Source organism: Mirounga angustirostris, unplaced genomic scaffold, assembly GCF_029215605.1.
Source record: "Mirounga angustirostris isolate CCGP_5_RB_7025 unplaced genomic scaffold, mMirAng1.0.hap1 SCAF_7, whole genome shotgun sequence".
NCBI lineage: Eukaryota > Metazoa > Chordata > Mammalia > Carnivora > Phocidae > Mirounga > Mirounga angustirostris.
The window spans coordinates 8,910,020-8,922,355 of NW_026991715.1; the positions used below are offsets into that span (position 1 = coordinate 8,910,020).

General features: G+C 48.7%; 1 protein-coding gene across 2 annotated transcripts in view; it reads right to left on the reverse strand.

Annotated features, from left to right (window-relative positions):
* Positions 1 to 12,336, reverse strand: part of GFPT2 (glutamine-fructose-6-phosphate transaminase 2) — a 41,661-nt gene that overhangs the window by 10,172 nt on the left and 19,153 nt on the right. For both annotated transcript variants that reach the window (XM_045890667.3, XM_064595780.1), the window contains exons 5-13: positions 12,161 to 12,219; positions 11,360 to 11,494; positions 10,255 to 10,316; positions 7,519 to 7,598; positions 6,959 to 7,076; positions 3,037 to 3,200; positions 1,240 to 1,335; positions 1,064 to 1,161; positions 671 to 791 (exon numbers count right to left, since the gene is read on the reverse strand). In XM_045890667.3, the coding sequence (XP_045746623.1) occupies positions 671 to 791; positions 1,064 to 1,161; positions 1,240 to 1,335; positions 3,037 to 3,200; positions 6,959 to 7,076; positions 7,519 to 7,598; positions 10,255 to 10,316; positions 11,360 to 11,494; positions 12,161 to 12,219 (933 nt within the window). The remainder of the gene's footprint in view (positions 1 to 670; positions 792 to 1,063; positions 1,162 to 1,239; positions 1,336 to 3,036; positions 3,201 to 6,958; positions 7,077 to 7,518; positions 7,599 to 10,254; positions 10,317 to 11,359; positions 11,495 to 12,160; positions 12,220 to 12,336) is intronic.

The window sequence follows — 12,336 nt, forward strand, 5'->3', positions numbered from 1 at the left end:
ATAACCCCATGGAGGGGACAGGTTAATGTGGATCTGGATGACACCAGCTCTGCTGAGCTAATCATTGCCGAGGACAGGCGACTCCTTACGTGAATCTCTACTTTTACAGAGATTTGGAATTTTCCATAATTAAACTGTTTTTAAAAATCCTTCTAAAGGTCACAGAGAGTACAAGCATATGGCCATGAATCACCTCCCTGACTCTCTGCCCAGCCCAACTGGAACAAATGCCCAGGCTTAGCGTTTACTGAAGGTGCGGGGAGCCAGACACCTGCGTGCTGTCTCTCTCTGTGTCCCCCTGCTGGGCAGCAGGGGCACTGCAAAGCATGCACATAATCCTTGAAGTGACTCTCAACCAGCAGAATTTGGAAGAACTTTCACCTCTCTAAATACACCCAGCACACACGAATAAGCCCTTTGGTGAGTGGTCCCTTAAGTCCCGGACTTGGGATGACAGGAGTGGTGAGAAGCCCCGGCTGCACGGCCTCCTCCCCATAACACGGGACAGGAAGTGATGGCTCTGAGGGTTAAGTGACCATAGGCACAGGAGAGTTTGGCATATGCTCAGTGCACAGAGAACTTCACTGCATGAAGGCAGGAGGGAGATACAAGGTGTATTACCAAGAGGACAGAGCCCTGAGGTGAACTAACACAAACCCGTCATCCTTACCTGACTGGCTGATGAAGAAACAAACGTCATCCCTGAACACCGGTGTGTTCCTGTCCAGAAAATCGCTCGCAAGTTCAACCATCACAGGGAGCTCCGTTAGCTCCTCCAGAACTTGTCGCGTCTGCAGCCAACAGGAATGGGGACCAAAGTCAGTCAGAGATGCCACAGAGACACAAGGCAGCTGGGCTCCTGGGGACGGTTTGTGTGGCTGGGGCCAGGTGGTCAGGGAATTTAGGCATGCCCGGCCCCCACTGTGGGAGAAAGGCTTCGGTGCCAACTCTCATGCTGGTTCACGGGCACCGGATTTGGGTCAGACACACCGTAGCGTCTAAGACTAGGCTCGGCCCCCGCTCCCTCCCCAGCACCATCACGCGCCCGGTGTGATGCACTTACAGCCACGGCGGCGTGGTAACTGGTTCCACAGCCAATCACGATGAGCCGGCGGCACCGCCGAATCTCCTTCAGGTGGTCCTTCAGGCCGCCCAGGAGCACTGCGGGGCACACACAGCGCGTTAATGCTGACCCCACCCAGGGAGGTGCGTCGGCCCAGGGCACAGACGAGGGATTACCTGTGTTGGTCTCAAAATTCACCCGGCCTCTCATGGTGTTGAAAACGGACTCTGGCTGTTCGAAGATCTCCTTCTGCATAAATGCACTGAAGTTACCTGGTCAAATAAACGTCAACAGAACAGGTCAATTTTAATCTGGTTACATTACCACTGCTTAACTTGCGATCAGGGTGCAAAGCTGTTAAGCAGTTAGTTACAGAGACACATGTGGAGGCCGCTGCAGATTCCCAGGGGCCTCTCGGGGACTGTCCCCCCTCATGCTCACGGTGACAAGTGAGAGGGAAGCAGGCCAGATAAGATTACTACCTTCAGTTGACATACTGGACCCTGCAGCTTGAAGGAGCGAGGGCTATAAGCAGCAAACGTGTGGCTGCTTTTAGCAAAGCCAGAGGAAAGGAAAATGCTGTACTTCCAGAAACCAACCTACTTAGGGAAGTACAAATGAAGTAAGCCCAAAGAAATAGGCAACTGTCTTTTGAACAAATACCCTCCTAGCTTCTGTATTAAAGAAAAACCTGGGGCGCCTGGGTGGCTCAGTTGGTTGAGCGACTGCCTTCGGCTCAGGTCATGATCCTGGAGTCCTGGGATCGAGTCCCGCATCGGGCTCTCTGCTCGGCAGGGAGTCTGCTTCTCCCTCTGACCCTCCTCCCTCTCATGCTCTCTGTCTCTCATTCTCTCGGTCTCAAATAAATAAATAAAATCTTTAAAAAAAAAAAAAAAAGAAAAAAAAAGAAAAACCTTTTCTGGGGCGTCTGGGTGGCTCAGTCGGTGAAGTGTCTGCCTTTGGCTCAGGTCATGATCCCAGGGTCCTGGGATCAAGCCCCTCATCGGGCTCCCTGCTCAGTGGGGAGTCTGCTTCTCCCGCTCCTCCTGCTCATGTTCTCTCTCTCTTTCAAATAAATAAATAAAATCTTTAAAAAAAAAGAAAGAAAAGAAAACCTTTTCTGCCACACATGCATTTCTAGGGCTCTGATCTGAATGGAATTGGATGACGTCAAAGGGATGTTCTGGCAGCAGAGGGTTAAGGCCCCTGACAGGTGTTGTGCCTGAAGCTTTGGAGGTGTCCACAGACGGGGTGGGAATGTTCTCTGGGATACACACATGTGTGATGATGCCAAACATGGCAGAGTGCCCGTCTGCCACCTTCAGCTGGGGACTTGCACAAAGGGCACCATGAAGCAAAGAGGGGTAAATGGTCAAAAGGAGCCAGTCAAGAGCAATGATCTCCTGGTGAGCAAGCACTTGGCCGGCCTAAGTCACCGTGAGGTGGCCGGAGAGGTGGGCGGAGCATAGTGGGAAAAGGGTAGAGTGAGGTGGGGCCAGGCTGGGCATTGGGGTATTGTGGGCTATGGCAGGAAGTATGGATTTTCTTCCAAGAACAGCGGGAAGCCATCAGAGAGGGTTTTAAGCAGCGGTGTAAGAGGGTCTGATTCACATTCCTAAGTGTTTACCCAGGCTGCCCTATGCAGAAAGGGGTGGAGGGAGACAGGCTCTCTTCGAAAGGAAGAAGTAGTCCACAGACCTCTGTTTTTGCAGGCTTCTGACCCAGAGAAGAAATGACCTCTGGGTGTCAGAATGTGTCCCAGAGAGTCGGTAAAGGGAGGCCATGGATGGACTGCTCAGATCGAGCAGGGAGGCCTGGCGCCTGGTTCCAGTCAGGAGCTCCCCAATGGCCACGGCAGGCAGGAGGCCTGTGGTGCCCATTCAGGGTAGGATGCAGAGTCTCAGGAGTGCCCCCATAAAGCACCTGCCCCCCAACCCAAGACCACTGCACACAGACCCTCAGAGGACACCTGCCTTTCATGATTTGCTGCAGTTCCATCTGCAAGGTCTGGATGGCTCGAGATGGGTCATCACTAGCCAAACGCTTGACCCGATGAATGGAGAGTTTCCCATCAGCCACTGCGGCGATGTCATCATCCTCGAGGAAGATGACCCTGTTGGTGTGTTCTATGATGGCACTGGGGCAAGAGAAACACAGGCGTCACAGATGGTGTCTGAGCTCGACAGTCGCAAGATGGCAGCCCCTGCCTCCCAAGTGTGGGTCCACATCAGTAGCATCGGATGGCTTTTTAGGAGGGACAGGGACATCACACTCTAAACATCAATTCACACCTCCTTCCCTGCCCTCAGAATTATTGTGAAGCCAGTCCCAGACTTCCTAACATTTCATCTGTAAATATTTTAGCTTATATCTCTAAAAGGGAAGGATCATTTTTTAACCTTATTAACCTAAAATTAATAAGTTATTATTAAGTTATTCCTTCATCTCATCAAATGTCCAGTCTGTTCAAATTTCCCCAATAATCTCATAGATGTCCTTTTATGATTGCTTTCTTCAAATCAAGATCCAGACAGTGTCACCTTTGGATAATGCTCGGGAACCAACACATTATTCTGAATCGGAACGGGAAAGAATGAAACATTTATCTTGCCTTTCAAAATGATCTGGCTTTCAGAATAAGCACATCGTTTATGAAGGCAAGTTTCTCTTTATGGGAGGAATATAGCTAATGAAGAAGGAATGACGGCATTAGAATAGTCAATTTGTGAACTCCTAATTATTTTATTTTTATTTTTAAAAAGATTTTATTTATTTATTAGAGAGCATGAGCGGTGGGCGGGGAGGGGAGTAGCTGCAGAGGGAGAGGGAGAAGCAGAGAGCCCGATGCGGGGCTCGATTCCAGGACCCCAAGATCATGACCTGAGCTGAAGGGAGACGCTTAATGACTGAGCCACCCAGGTGCCCCCCCTTGATCAATCTTAACAGCACTAAAAGACAGATGATGATATATATATGCCTCCGGATGGAAGGACACACAACCACATATGAAGCAGTTTTGCCAAAAAAATCAAACCTGAAGGAGATCAAGTTTCTAGACACCTGTGAACGCCAGGGTACAGAAGTATGAGGGGCAGGGGAACGTGTGAAGTGACACCAGGGGGCTTCACTCAGCAAAACCCCGACAGCGGGAAAGTCATCAGGACAAATGACTCAATTTCATAACACAGGCGCACAAACACACACACCCTCCAAGGAAAAAAGGGTGGTTTAAGAGCAAAGTATCAAATATGTCCACCAATGAAATCTGGGGTCACTGTGCTTACTTTTATAAAAACTTTCTCTGCATGGAAAGTAATGATTTTTGTCTTGCAAAATGGCAATACAAAGTTTCTTTTAAAAATAAATCGAGTTAAGGGTGCCTGGGTGGCTCAGTTGGTTGAGCATCTGCCTTTGGCTCAGGTCATGATCCCAGGGTCCTGGGATCGAGTCCCACATCGGGCTCCCTGCTCAGCAGGGAGCTTGCTTCTCCCTCTGCCTCTGCTGCTCCCCCTGCTTGTGCTCTCTCTGTGTCAAATAAATAAATAAAATATTTAAAAACATAAATTGAGTTAGAAAAGTTGGTAAGCGGGGCGCCTGTGTGGCTCAGTCCTTAAGCATCTGCCTTTGGCTCAGGTCATGATCCCGGGGTCCTGGGATCGAGCCCCGCATCGGGCTCTCTGCTCCGCAGGAAGCCTGCTTCTCTCTCCCACTCTCCCTGCTTGTGTTCCCTCTCCTGCTGTGTCTCTCTCTGTCATATAAATAAATAAAAATATTAAAAAAATAAGTTGGTAAGTGAAAAAGAAAAGTAATAAACAACACAAGTGGTAAAAAAAAAATGCATGAAGGTGTTGCTTATAGGACCATGGGAAGAAAAAAACCCTCATCCTACCCAGTGTCACACCCACACATGCCCCATGCAGGAATATAAACTTCATAGCTCTTGATGCAAAGTTAGAGAAACGATCATCTGTAAAGTGAGAGATGATCACTGCCCTGTGCCTTCGCTAGAGGTTTGTTGTGTTTATTAAGTGAGATCATCCTGATGCAGCCCCTTCCCATATAAGCTTCGGGACCACAGTAGCGAGTGCGGGGTCGGGGGGAGGGGGATATTTGAAACTCCTGTCATTCTCACTTTGCAATATGTGTTGGCTTTCTGGTCCACACACCACATACTGTAGAATCATCTCTTCAAGTTCCCCAAACCTAAGCAAACAAAGGAGTCCTGAGGATTTTAATCACAGCAATGAATTTACGGGGTAATTTAAGGAGAGTCCATATCTTTAAAAAAATAATTCCTAATTATTAAAATAATTTTAAGCCAATTAATTTTTAAAAAATAATATTCAGCCTTTTTACCCAGGAGTGTGGAGTCTCTCCCTTTATTACAAATCTGTTCTTGTTTCTTGTGGTGAACTTTTACAGGCTTCTCCAAACAGATTCTGGACTATTTTTGTTAAAATTCATCTTAAGGGATTAAAAAAAAGCTTTTCCAGGTCTAGTAAACGATTCCTTTTTATTGTTGTTCCAGAAAGGTTTGCTGAGAGTTGAGTGTGCCAGCCACGTGAGGAGGCACAGGAGGAAATGGGGTCCCACTGCCCCGTTCAGTGGATAGCTTACCACTGGGAGGTCAGATTTCCATGCCTTTGTTCTCTGACCAGCCTCTAAGGAGCAGTTGTAACAGGCTTTCAGTTGGATTTTAAAAGCATATGATCTTATTGCCTACACATAATTATTTCAACTCCTTGTAGACACTTTCTTTCTTTCTTTCTTTTTCTTTTTCTTTTTTTCTTTCTTTCTTTCTTTCTTTCTTTCTTTCTTTCTTTTCTTTTTTAGAAACATTTACTATAATTCATTGAATATAAGGTAACACTGATCTTAGGGATCACAATTATTTTATACACTTCTAAGCCATAGAACCTGCAGCAAATTATAATTGTAAGATGCCACGGACAGATGCTAAAATCTATAAGATAATTGTGTGCCTTAGAATCACTGCAATAGGATTGGCTTGTCATTGAAATGGGTACTCTGAGGAGCACAGTTTGGGGAACACATCGAGTACAATGCTGACTCTGGGCGGAACCAGACTTCACAGCCAAGGGCTCTAGGTTCCTATGACTCCATAGGAGTCCTGGTGTCCTCCACACTTCTCCCCGGTCTGGGAAGACCCTCCTGGAGGCTGGCGGGAAGGAGGCATGAGAAGGGTTTGGATGGAGGAAGGAGTGGTGGTGTTTATGGCACTTTTCTACTTCGACGACCAGGAAAGTGTCTCGGTCTTGTCTGAGTAAGTGTGTATGTGTGTGTATAAATTTTTTGTACTAAAATGAGTATGAAGCTGACTTGCTCAAATTTCAGAATTATTTGCTTTGTCTGTTTAATGAGAACATGGACTTTGCAATAATTGGACCAAACCCCTAAGTCTTGGCTCTGTCTTTTATGAGCAGTAAGACGTAAGCAGAGGCAGGCGGGGTACGAGAAGGACCAAGGGGCTGGGGACACCTGCCCCACCTAAAAGGGAGCAGCCTTTGAGTGGCCCCAGACAGCCTGGGCCAGAGGGAGCACAGCCCAGTGTGCTCAGACCTGCTCATTTCCCAGAGAAGCTAGAAATCCAGACATTTACGGGAAATCTCCCACTTTTAAAATGTTGGCAAATAATTCAGGTATTCTGTGCAGACCCAAAACATTGTGTAGGTCCGTGGACTTAGCCTTTGGTCATGAGGTGCTCAGTGCAGAAGGATTCTCAGAGAAGGGTCACAGAGATCTGAAATCTGCCATCATCCCTGTCCCCTTGCCATGCGTGAGAAAACAGCTGAAATGCAGCTAGAAACGGTGGTGTTTAGCCAGTCACGTTTGATTACATAATCCTAGGAAAGAAAGGAAACAAGGTTCAGCTACCTTGCATCAGAAGCAAAGAAGAATTCCACAGCTTTATCGCCAACGGCATGAAGGCAGGTCGAGCTGTCCAGCCTCTTCATCCTTGTTTTGCAGATATTCTTCACATTCTCAAAATTGCCTAGTGAATGAAGGAAAAGATCGCAAGTCCCATTAAACTATTTTGTTTGAATAACATGAAGCAAGGCTCCAGCTTCCCCTTTGAATATGTGTGGGAGAAATTTGCAGTTTTTAGCTTTGGCTGCGTCAGCCAAATCGTGCAAATGATCCCCAAATAGCACAGTATCACTGCAAGAGCATTTAAATGGCTGCAAACAAAACCAAACCCAATCAACACTCATCCCAGAGCATGGACGCCTTTATATAATGGAGCTGCGTGCCGGTCCCTGGACTTGTGTGTGTAGCTGAAAATATCCATAATAAAAAGCTTCTGCAAAAAACGGAGCGAAGTCTCAGCTGCAGGAAAACCTCTCCAACCTGGAGCCGTGTGCAGCCTGTCTCCAAGGGGGGCTGCCTCCACCAGAGCCCCGTTGCCCTGTTCAAGTCCTTTTCGAAACACTTACGTGTCCTATACAAGATGGGGATCTGTTCCGTGGAGAGTTTGTATTTGCTCCGCACCCCAATGAGCAGTGGACTGCCTCTCCTGTAGAGACAAGAGGGAGTCGAGTTACTCACTGCCTCACCAGGCCGAGGAAGGGCTGGATGGCCTCTGAGCACTGAGGAGGGGTCCCCGCATCCAGCCCTTCTCCCAGGGGAAAGTGTCCTGTTGAGATGCCACTGGATAGAGTCCTTGGCCCCTGGACGATGTTCCAGGGCTCGGAGGCGGGACCAACAGGCTAGCAGGAGAATTCCAGCTTGTTGCCATGGTGCCACCCATCTGCCCAGGGAATCCACACCGGGTTAGGTCACAGAGGCTGAGACATTAGTAGGCCCTGGAAGCGTGTAGGAACATTCGGCTTCTCCAGCCGGCCTCCATGTGTTGCCATCTGCAAAGCGGGATCCCTCGAGGCCCAGGATCTGCCCAAAGATTCTTTCCCTGCCTCCCCTCACCCTTTTGCCTAGCTCAGTTGCTCTCCAGCTTTGGGGGGCATTATAATGACTGGCTTTGGGTCTGCTCAACTTTCTGGGCCACTTAACCTGCTTTCAAGGGTGCTTTTGCCGGCCCGAGTGACACCTCATGGGGCGAAGTTTCAAATCTCCGACCTGCACAAGGTGGATTCCATTGCAAAGGGGACAGTGCCTTGGCGCACTCTTGTAGCTGACACAGGTGAGCACCTCGAACTCAAGTTTCCTTTCCCAGCCCCCCTTCTGGCTTCTCCAAGTCTGTGGCTTTGAAGAAGGTGCTGTGAGCACCTTGAATATTTTGGACCATCTTTTATCTTATCTAAAGCAAAGGGGGGATGCCTCAGTGGTGCAGTCGATTAAGCATCTGACTCTTGGTTTCGGCCCAGGTCATGATCTCAGGGTCTTGAGGTCAAGCCCTGCATCAGGCTCCACGCTCAGGGAGGACTCTGCTTGAGATTCTCTCTCTCTTTCTGCCCCTCCCCCCACTCTCATGCAGGTGCACTCTCTCTCTCTCTCTCTAAAATAAATAAGTTTAAAGCAAAAAGGAGACACGGTTCTGGGTCCAACGGGGATCCAGCTTAAACAGCCTTTATAATATTGACAATGAGAAAATATCGTGGTTATCTAATTTTCTTGGCAAACGTCTCCCCCAAATTTTATTGTTGTAGATTGAGCTCTATGGTTTCTCTCAACCTTGCCCCAAATAATGCTCCCAATACATCCCAAAGATTGCTCTGGAGGTTACGGAGTCACTAGTTATAGACAATTTAGAAAAATAAGGCTTTATTGCATCTTCACACTGCCGCCTTCTATGTTCATTTAAAATGGTAATACCACGATGATACCAGATCCTAAAAGGGGTTTCTAAATTTGATAGTGATCCAGTGGTCTTTTACAATTCTACATTGAAGGAGTTAACTGCTGAAGAGTCCTTTAGTTCCTAGCCTAGAAAAGACAATGAAATCATGACACATTCCCATCAGTTCCTGCCTACGGGATATGGCAGTCCGTGCGGGACCACCTCCTCGTTTCTGTGCGTCTCCCAGGGCCACGGGTACATTCTCAATATGGCTTCTCAGAAACTTTGGAGCAAAGTCTGCAGCCCACAGTGCACCAGGGGCCCTGCAGAGCTGGGCCTCCACCCACATCCTCACTCCCCACCAGCCCTTGAAGTTCAAGGGGCAGTGTGCTCATGACCTTGTTCACGGCTGTCTCCCATGCCTGATACACAGCAGGTATCAGTGAGTATGTACTGGAAGATCAGAAAGTCCCACCAGATCCCTGCAGATCCCTGCAGTGCTGAGCTCACTCCGGCCCCTTGCTTTTGCTCACACTGGTCCTTCTGCCAGTAAAATTGTAAAAGACCACTGGATCACTATCAAATTCCCCTAGGCTGACACCTGCCCCCACTGCATTATCCCCCCAACCCCCAACATAGAGCATCAAGACCTTCTGCCCCACTGTGTCCTCCCGCACCAATGCTCAGTCCTTAAGGGGAGGACCAGGTTGGATTGTCACTAGGTCCTCAGGGCCCAGTACGGAGTAAGTGCTCAACAAATACTCGTTGGATGAATGGAGGGAGGGATGGACAGAGGGACAGATAGATGTGTGCATGGATGGCCAGACTGATGGTGGATGGACAGATGGATGGATGAACAGATGGATAATGAACTCATCTGAATATAAAAGAACAGGATGGCACTCACACTCCCACTTGAATGAATCCACACAGCACTGGGGGCCATGGGACTCTAACAGAGGGATATGTGGGCTGACCCAGGGCCTCTCAGCTGATTCCTAGAGCCCCTGTTCTGTGAAGGTGATGAGGCTTGAGCTTGGGGCCTTCAAGACCTCTTCTTTACTGGATTCAAATCAATGTTCCCTTGTTCCTAGTTTCATTCTCATAATTTTGCATGCTTTTTCTGAAAAGAACCTCCAATACTGACCTGCAACCTGGAGCTGCCCCTCACTATATACAATTTTATTTTTAATTTGAATTTGTTGTCAACTTCTGAAAATATGGAGATTTCAAATAAAAATCCGACTCTCTGGTTTTCTCCTTTAAAGATCAGAAGCTCTGATCACAGAGCTGGGTGGGATACCCAAGCCACAGTTGTCCCTTGGAGACGACCTTCCAGATTGCCAGACGCCCTACTTCTCCCCTGGGCTGCAAGCTAAGCAATTGCATTTTATTCATTTATTTATTCTTGCAGTGTCAATGTGTTGAGCCTCACCTGGTGGCAACGGCTTCTCCCGGGTACTGGATACTCTTGAAAACCAACGCGAATGCACCTTCCTGCAAACACAGCAAACAAGAGTGAGGGACGATGTGTTCTGCCCCGGCCAACCTGGCCCACTGCCCCAGACAGGGGCCACTCCTCCTGGTGGGAGGGTCCTGGGGTCCTTCCTTCAGGGGGCTGAGTGCAGGACAGCTCGTGCAGCGCGATGGCAGGAGGAGAAAGTGAAAACAGCCAGTACCACGCTGAAGGACCAGAGCCCAGAACTTGTGGATTTCACGATGCTGGACAGACACCCCCCACCCTGCCCAGGCCCACAAGGAACGAGTCCCAGCTCTGTGACCATCTGGGTGGGCGGGTGCAGTTAGAGCCTCGGGAAATGAGAACTGGGGCCAGGGGTCTTGCCCTGCGCCTCTGGGATGGCACCTACTCCAGGAGCAACTGTGAGAAGGAAAATTCATGCTGCACGGCAGCGCCTGGGTTCAAACCCCGGCTCCGCCCCTTTACTGGGCAACTGCCCAATTTGTGCCTCGCTGTGACAGAGATGAGAATAGTCCTACCTTGTTTGGCTGCTGTGAGCTCATGCACTTGAAGTCTCAGAACCGTGGTTGCCATATACAAAACCCGACAGAGGCACTAACACGTTAGGGTTGTTATTTCTTTAGCGAGGACTGTCTTTGCCCTCAGTGCTTTAGCTTCTTACGTCGTGCAAACCAGCACGGATCTAGTTCTCCTAACTCAAGACTCCCAGTGCTCTGTTTAACTCCTCGGTGCAAAATTCTCCCCTATATTCTGACCATCCTGTACTAATTTATCATGACCCTGCTAAGATTTGGGTTATGTACGACCAGCTATAAATCAGGTTTTCTGTGTGAAATTCCCCATGCTTTGGAATCCTGGGCAGACCCAAGGCCCCACGTGGCCAGTGTGCATTGGCCAGTCTGCCAGCTCAGTCACACAGCCTGAGCGACCCAAAGTCAGTGTCCGCAGGCCTCTAAGGACCTTTCCAACTGCCCGAAATGAAGAGGCTTCAGGCAGATCCCAAGGAGTGAAGGAAGAAGGCAGGGTTGATTTCTTTATACAGGTGGGACCGGTAACTCACCAGCTGCTGAATGACTCTTTCGACCAGTGTTGAAAATGTAATGTCCTCAGTTTCTCTGTTGTCAAACACATACTTAATCAGCTTAGCGATGGTCTCGGTATCTGTTTCTGACTCAAACTCGTAGCCTTTGCTTTCCTGGAATATTTCGTGGGACGGAGTGTCAGATAAGGGGCATTGCGAAACGTCGGTCGCCTGGCCAGCTCCCTGTCCTCCCTCTTGACCCACCCTCGCAGCGACTTAAGATAAGAACAAGGAAACTGGGGATCAGAAATGTATGCCAGAAGCACAGAGCCCAACACTGCTGAGTCATTCCAGTATTCCCTGAGATCATCCCGCCTCAGAAGCCTGACCTTGCCGTTAATCTGGACATTGCAAAACAACAGCAGTCGAAATGATCAAGTATGTTGAGTCAAATCCACCCACATCCCAACCAACACCGCAACCTCTTCATACGTTAGAAACTCGCCGTCTGCCTTCCCACCCCACATTCCGTTCGGTGTATGAGCTGATGTGTTTATGTAAACACTTGATTAAAGTGCAGACACCTTAATGAAAGGAAGTTCGTGTTCTTTTGATTATGTGAATCTGCAATAGCACTTGAGGGACGGAAAATGCCCTGCTGTCTTCTCCAGCAAGATGTGGGGAGCTCGGCCGAGCCGGGACGCCGTTTATCCAATGCGGGTATGTGCCTGAGAGCGGGTCTCACTCAGCTCCCGCCTGTTTCCGGCGGGAAACAGCCGGTTGGAAAGTTTCCGGGGAAGACCACTTGACTTACATGTCAACCCAGGGGGAGGATCTTACCAGAAACTTCCTCAGGTCTTTATAATTTGTGATGATCCCGTTATGGATGACCACGAATTCTGGAAAAGAAGTTTGGTGAAGACAGAAAGGCTATGAGAAAGTGAAGTTCAAGTCAGAAATGAAGCAGTGATCTGACAGCTTGAAACTCTGCAAGCTCTATTCCCACGGAGTCTGCT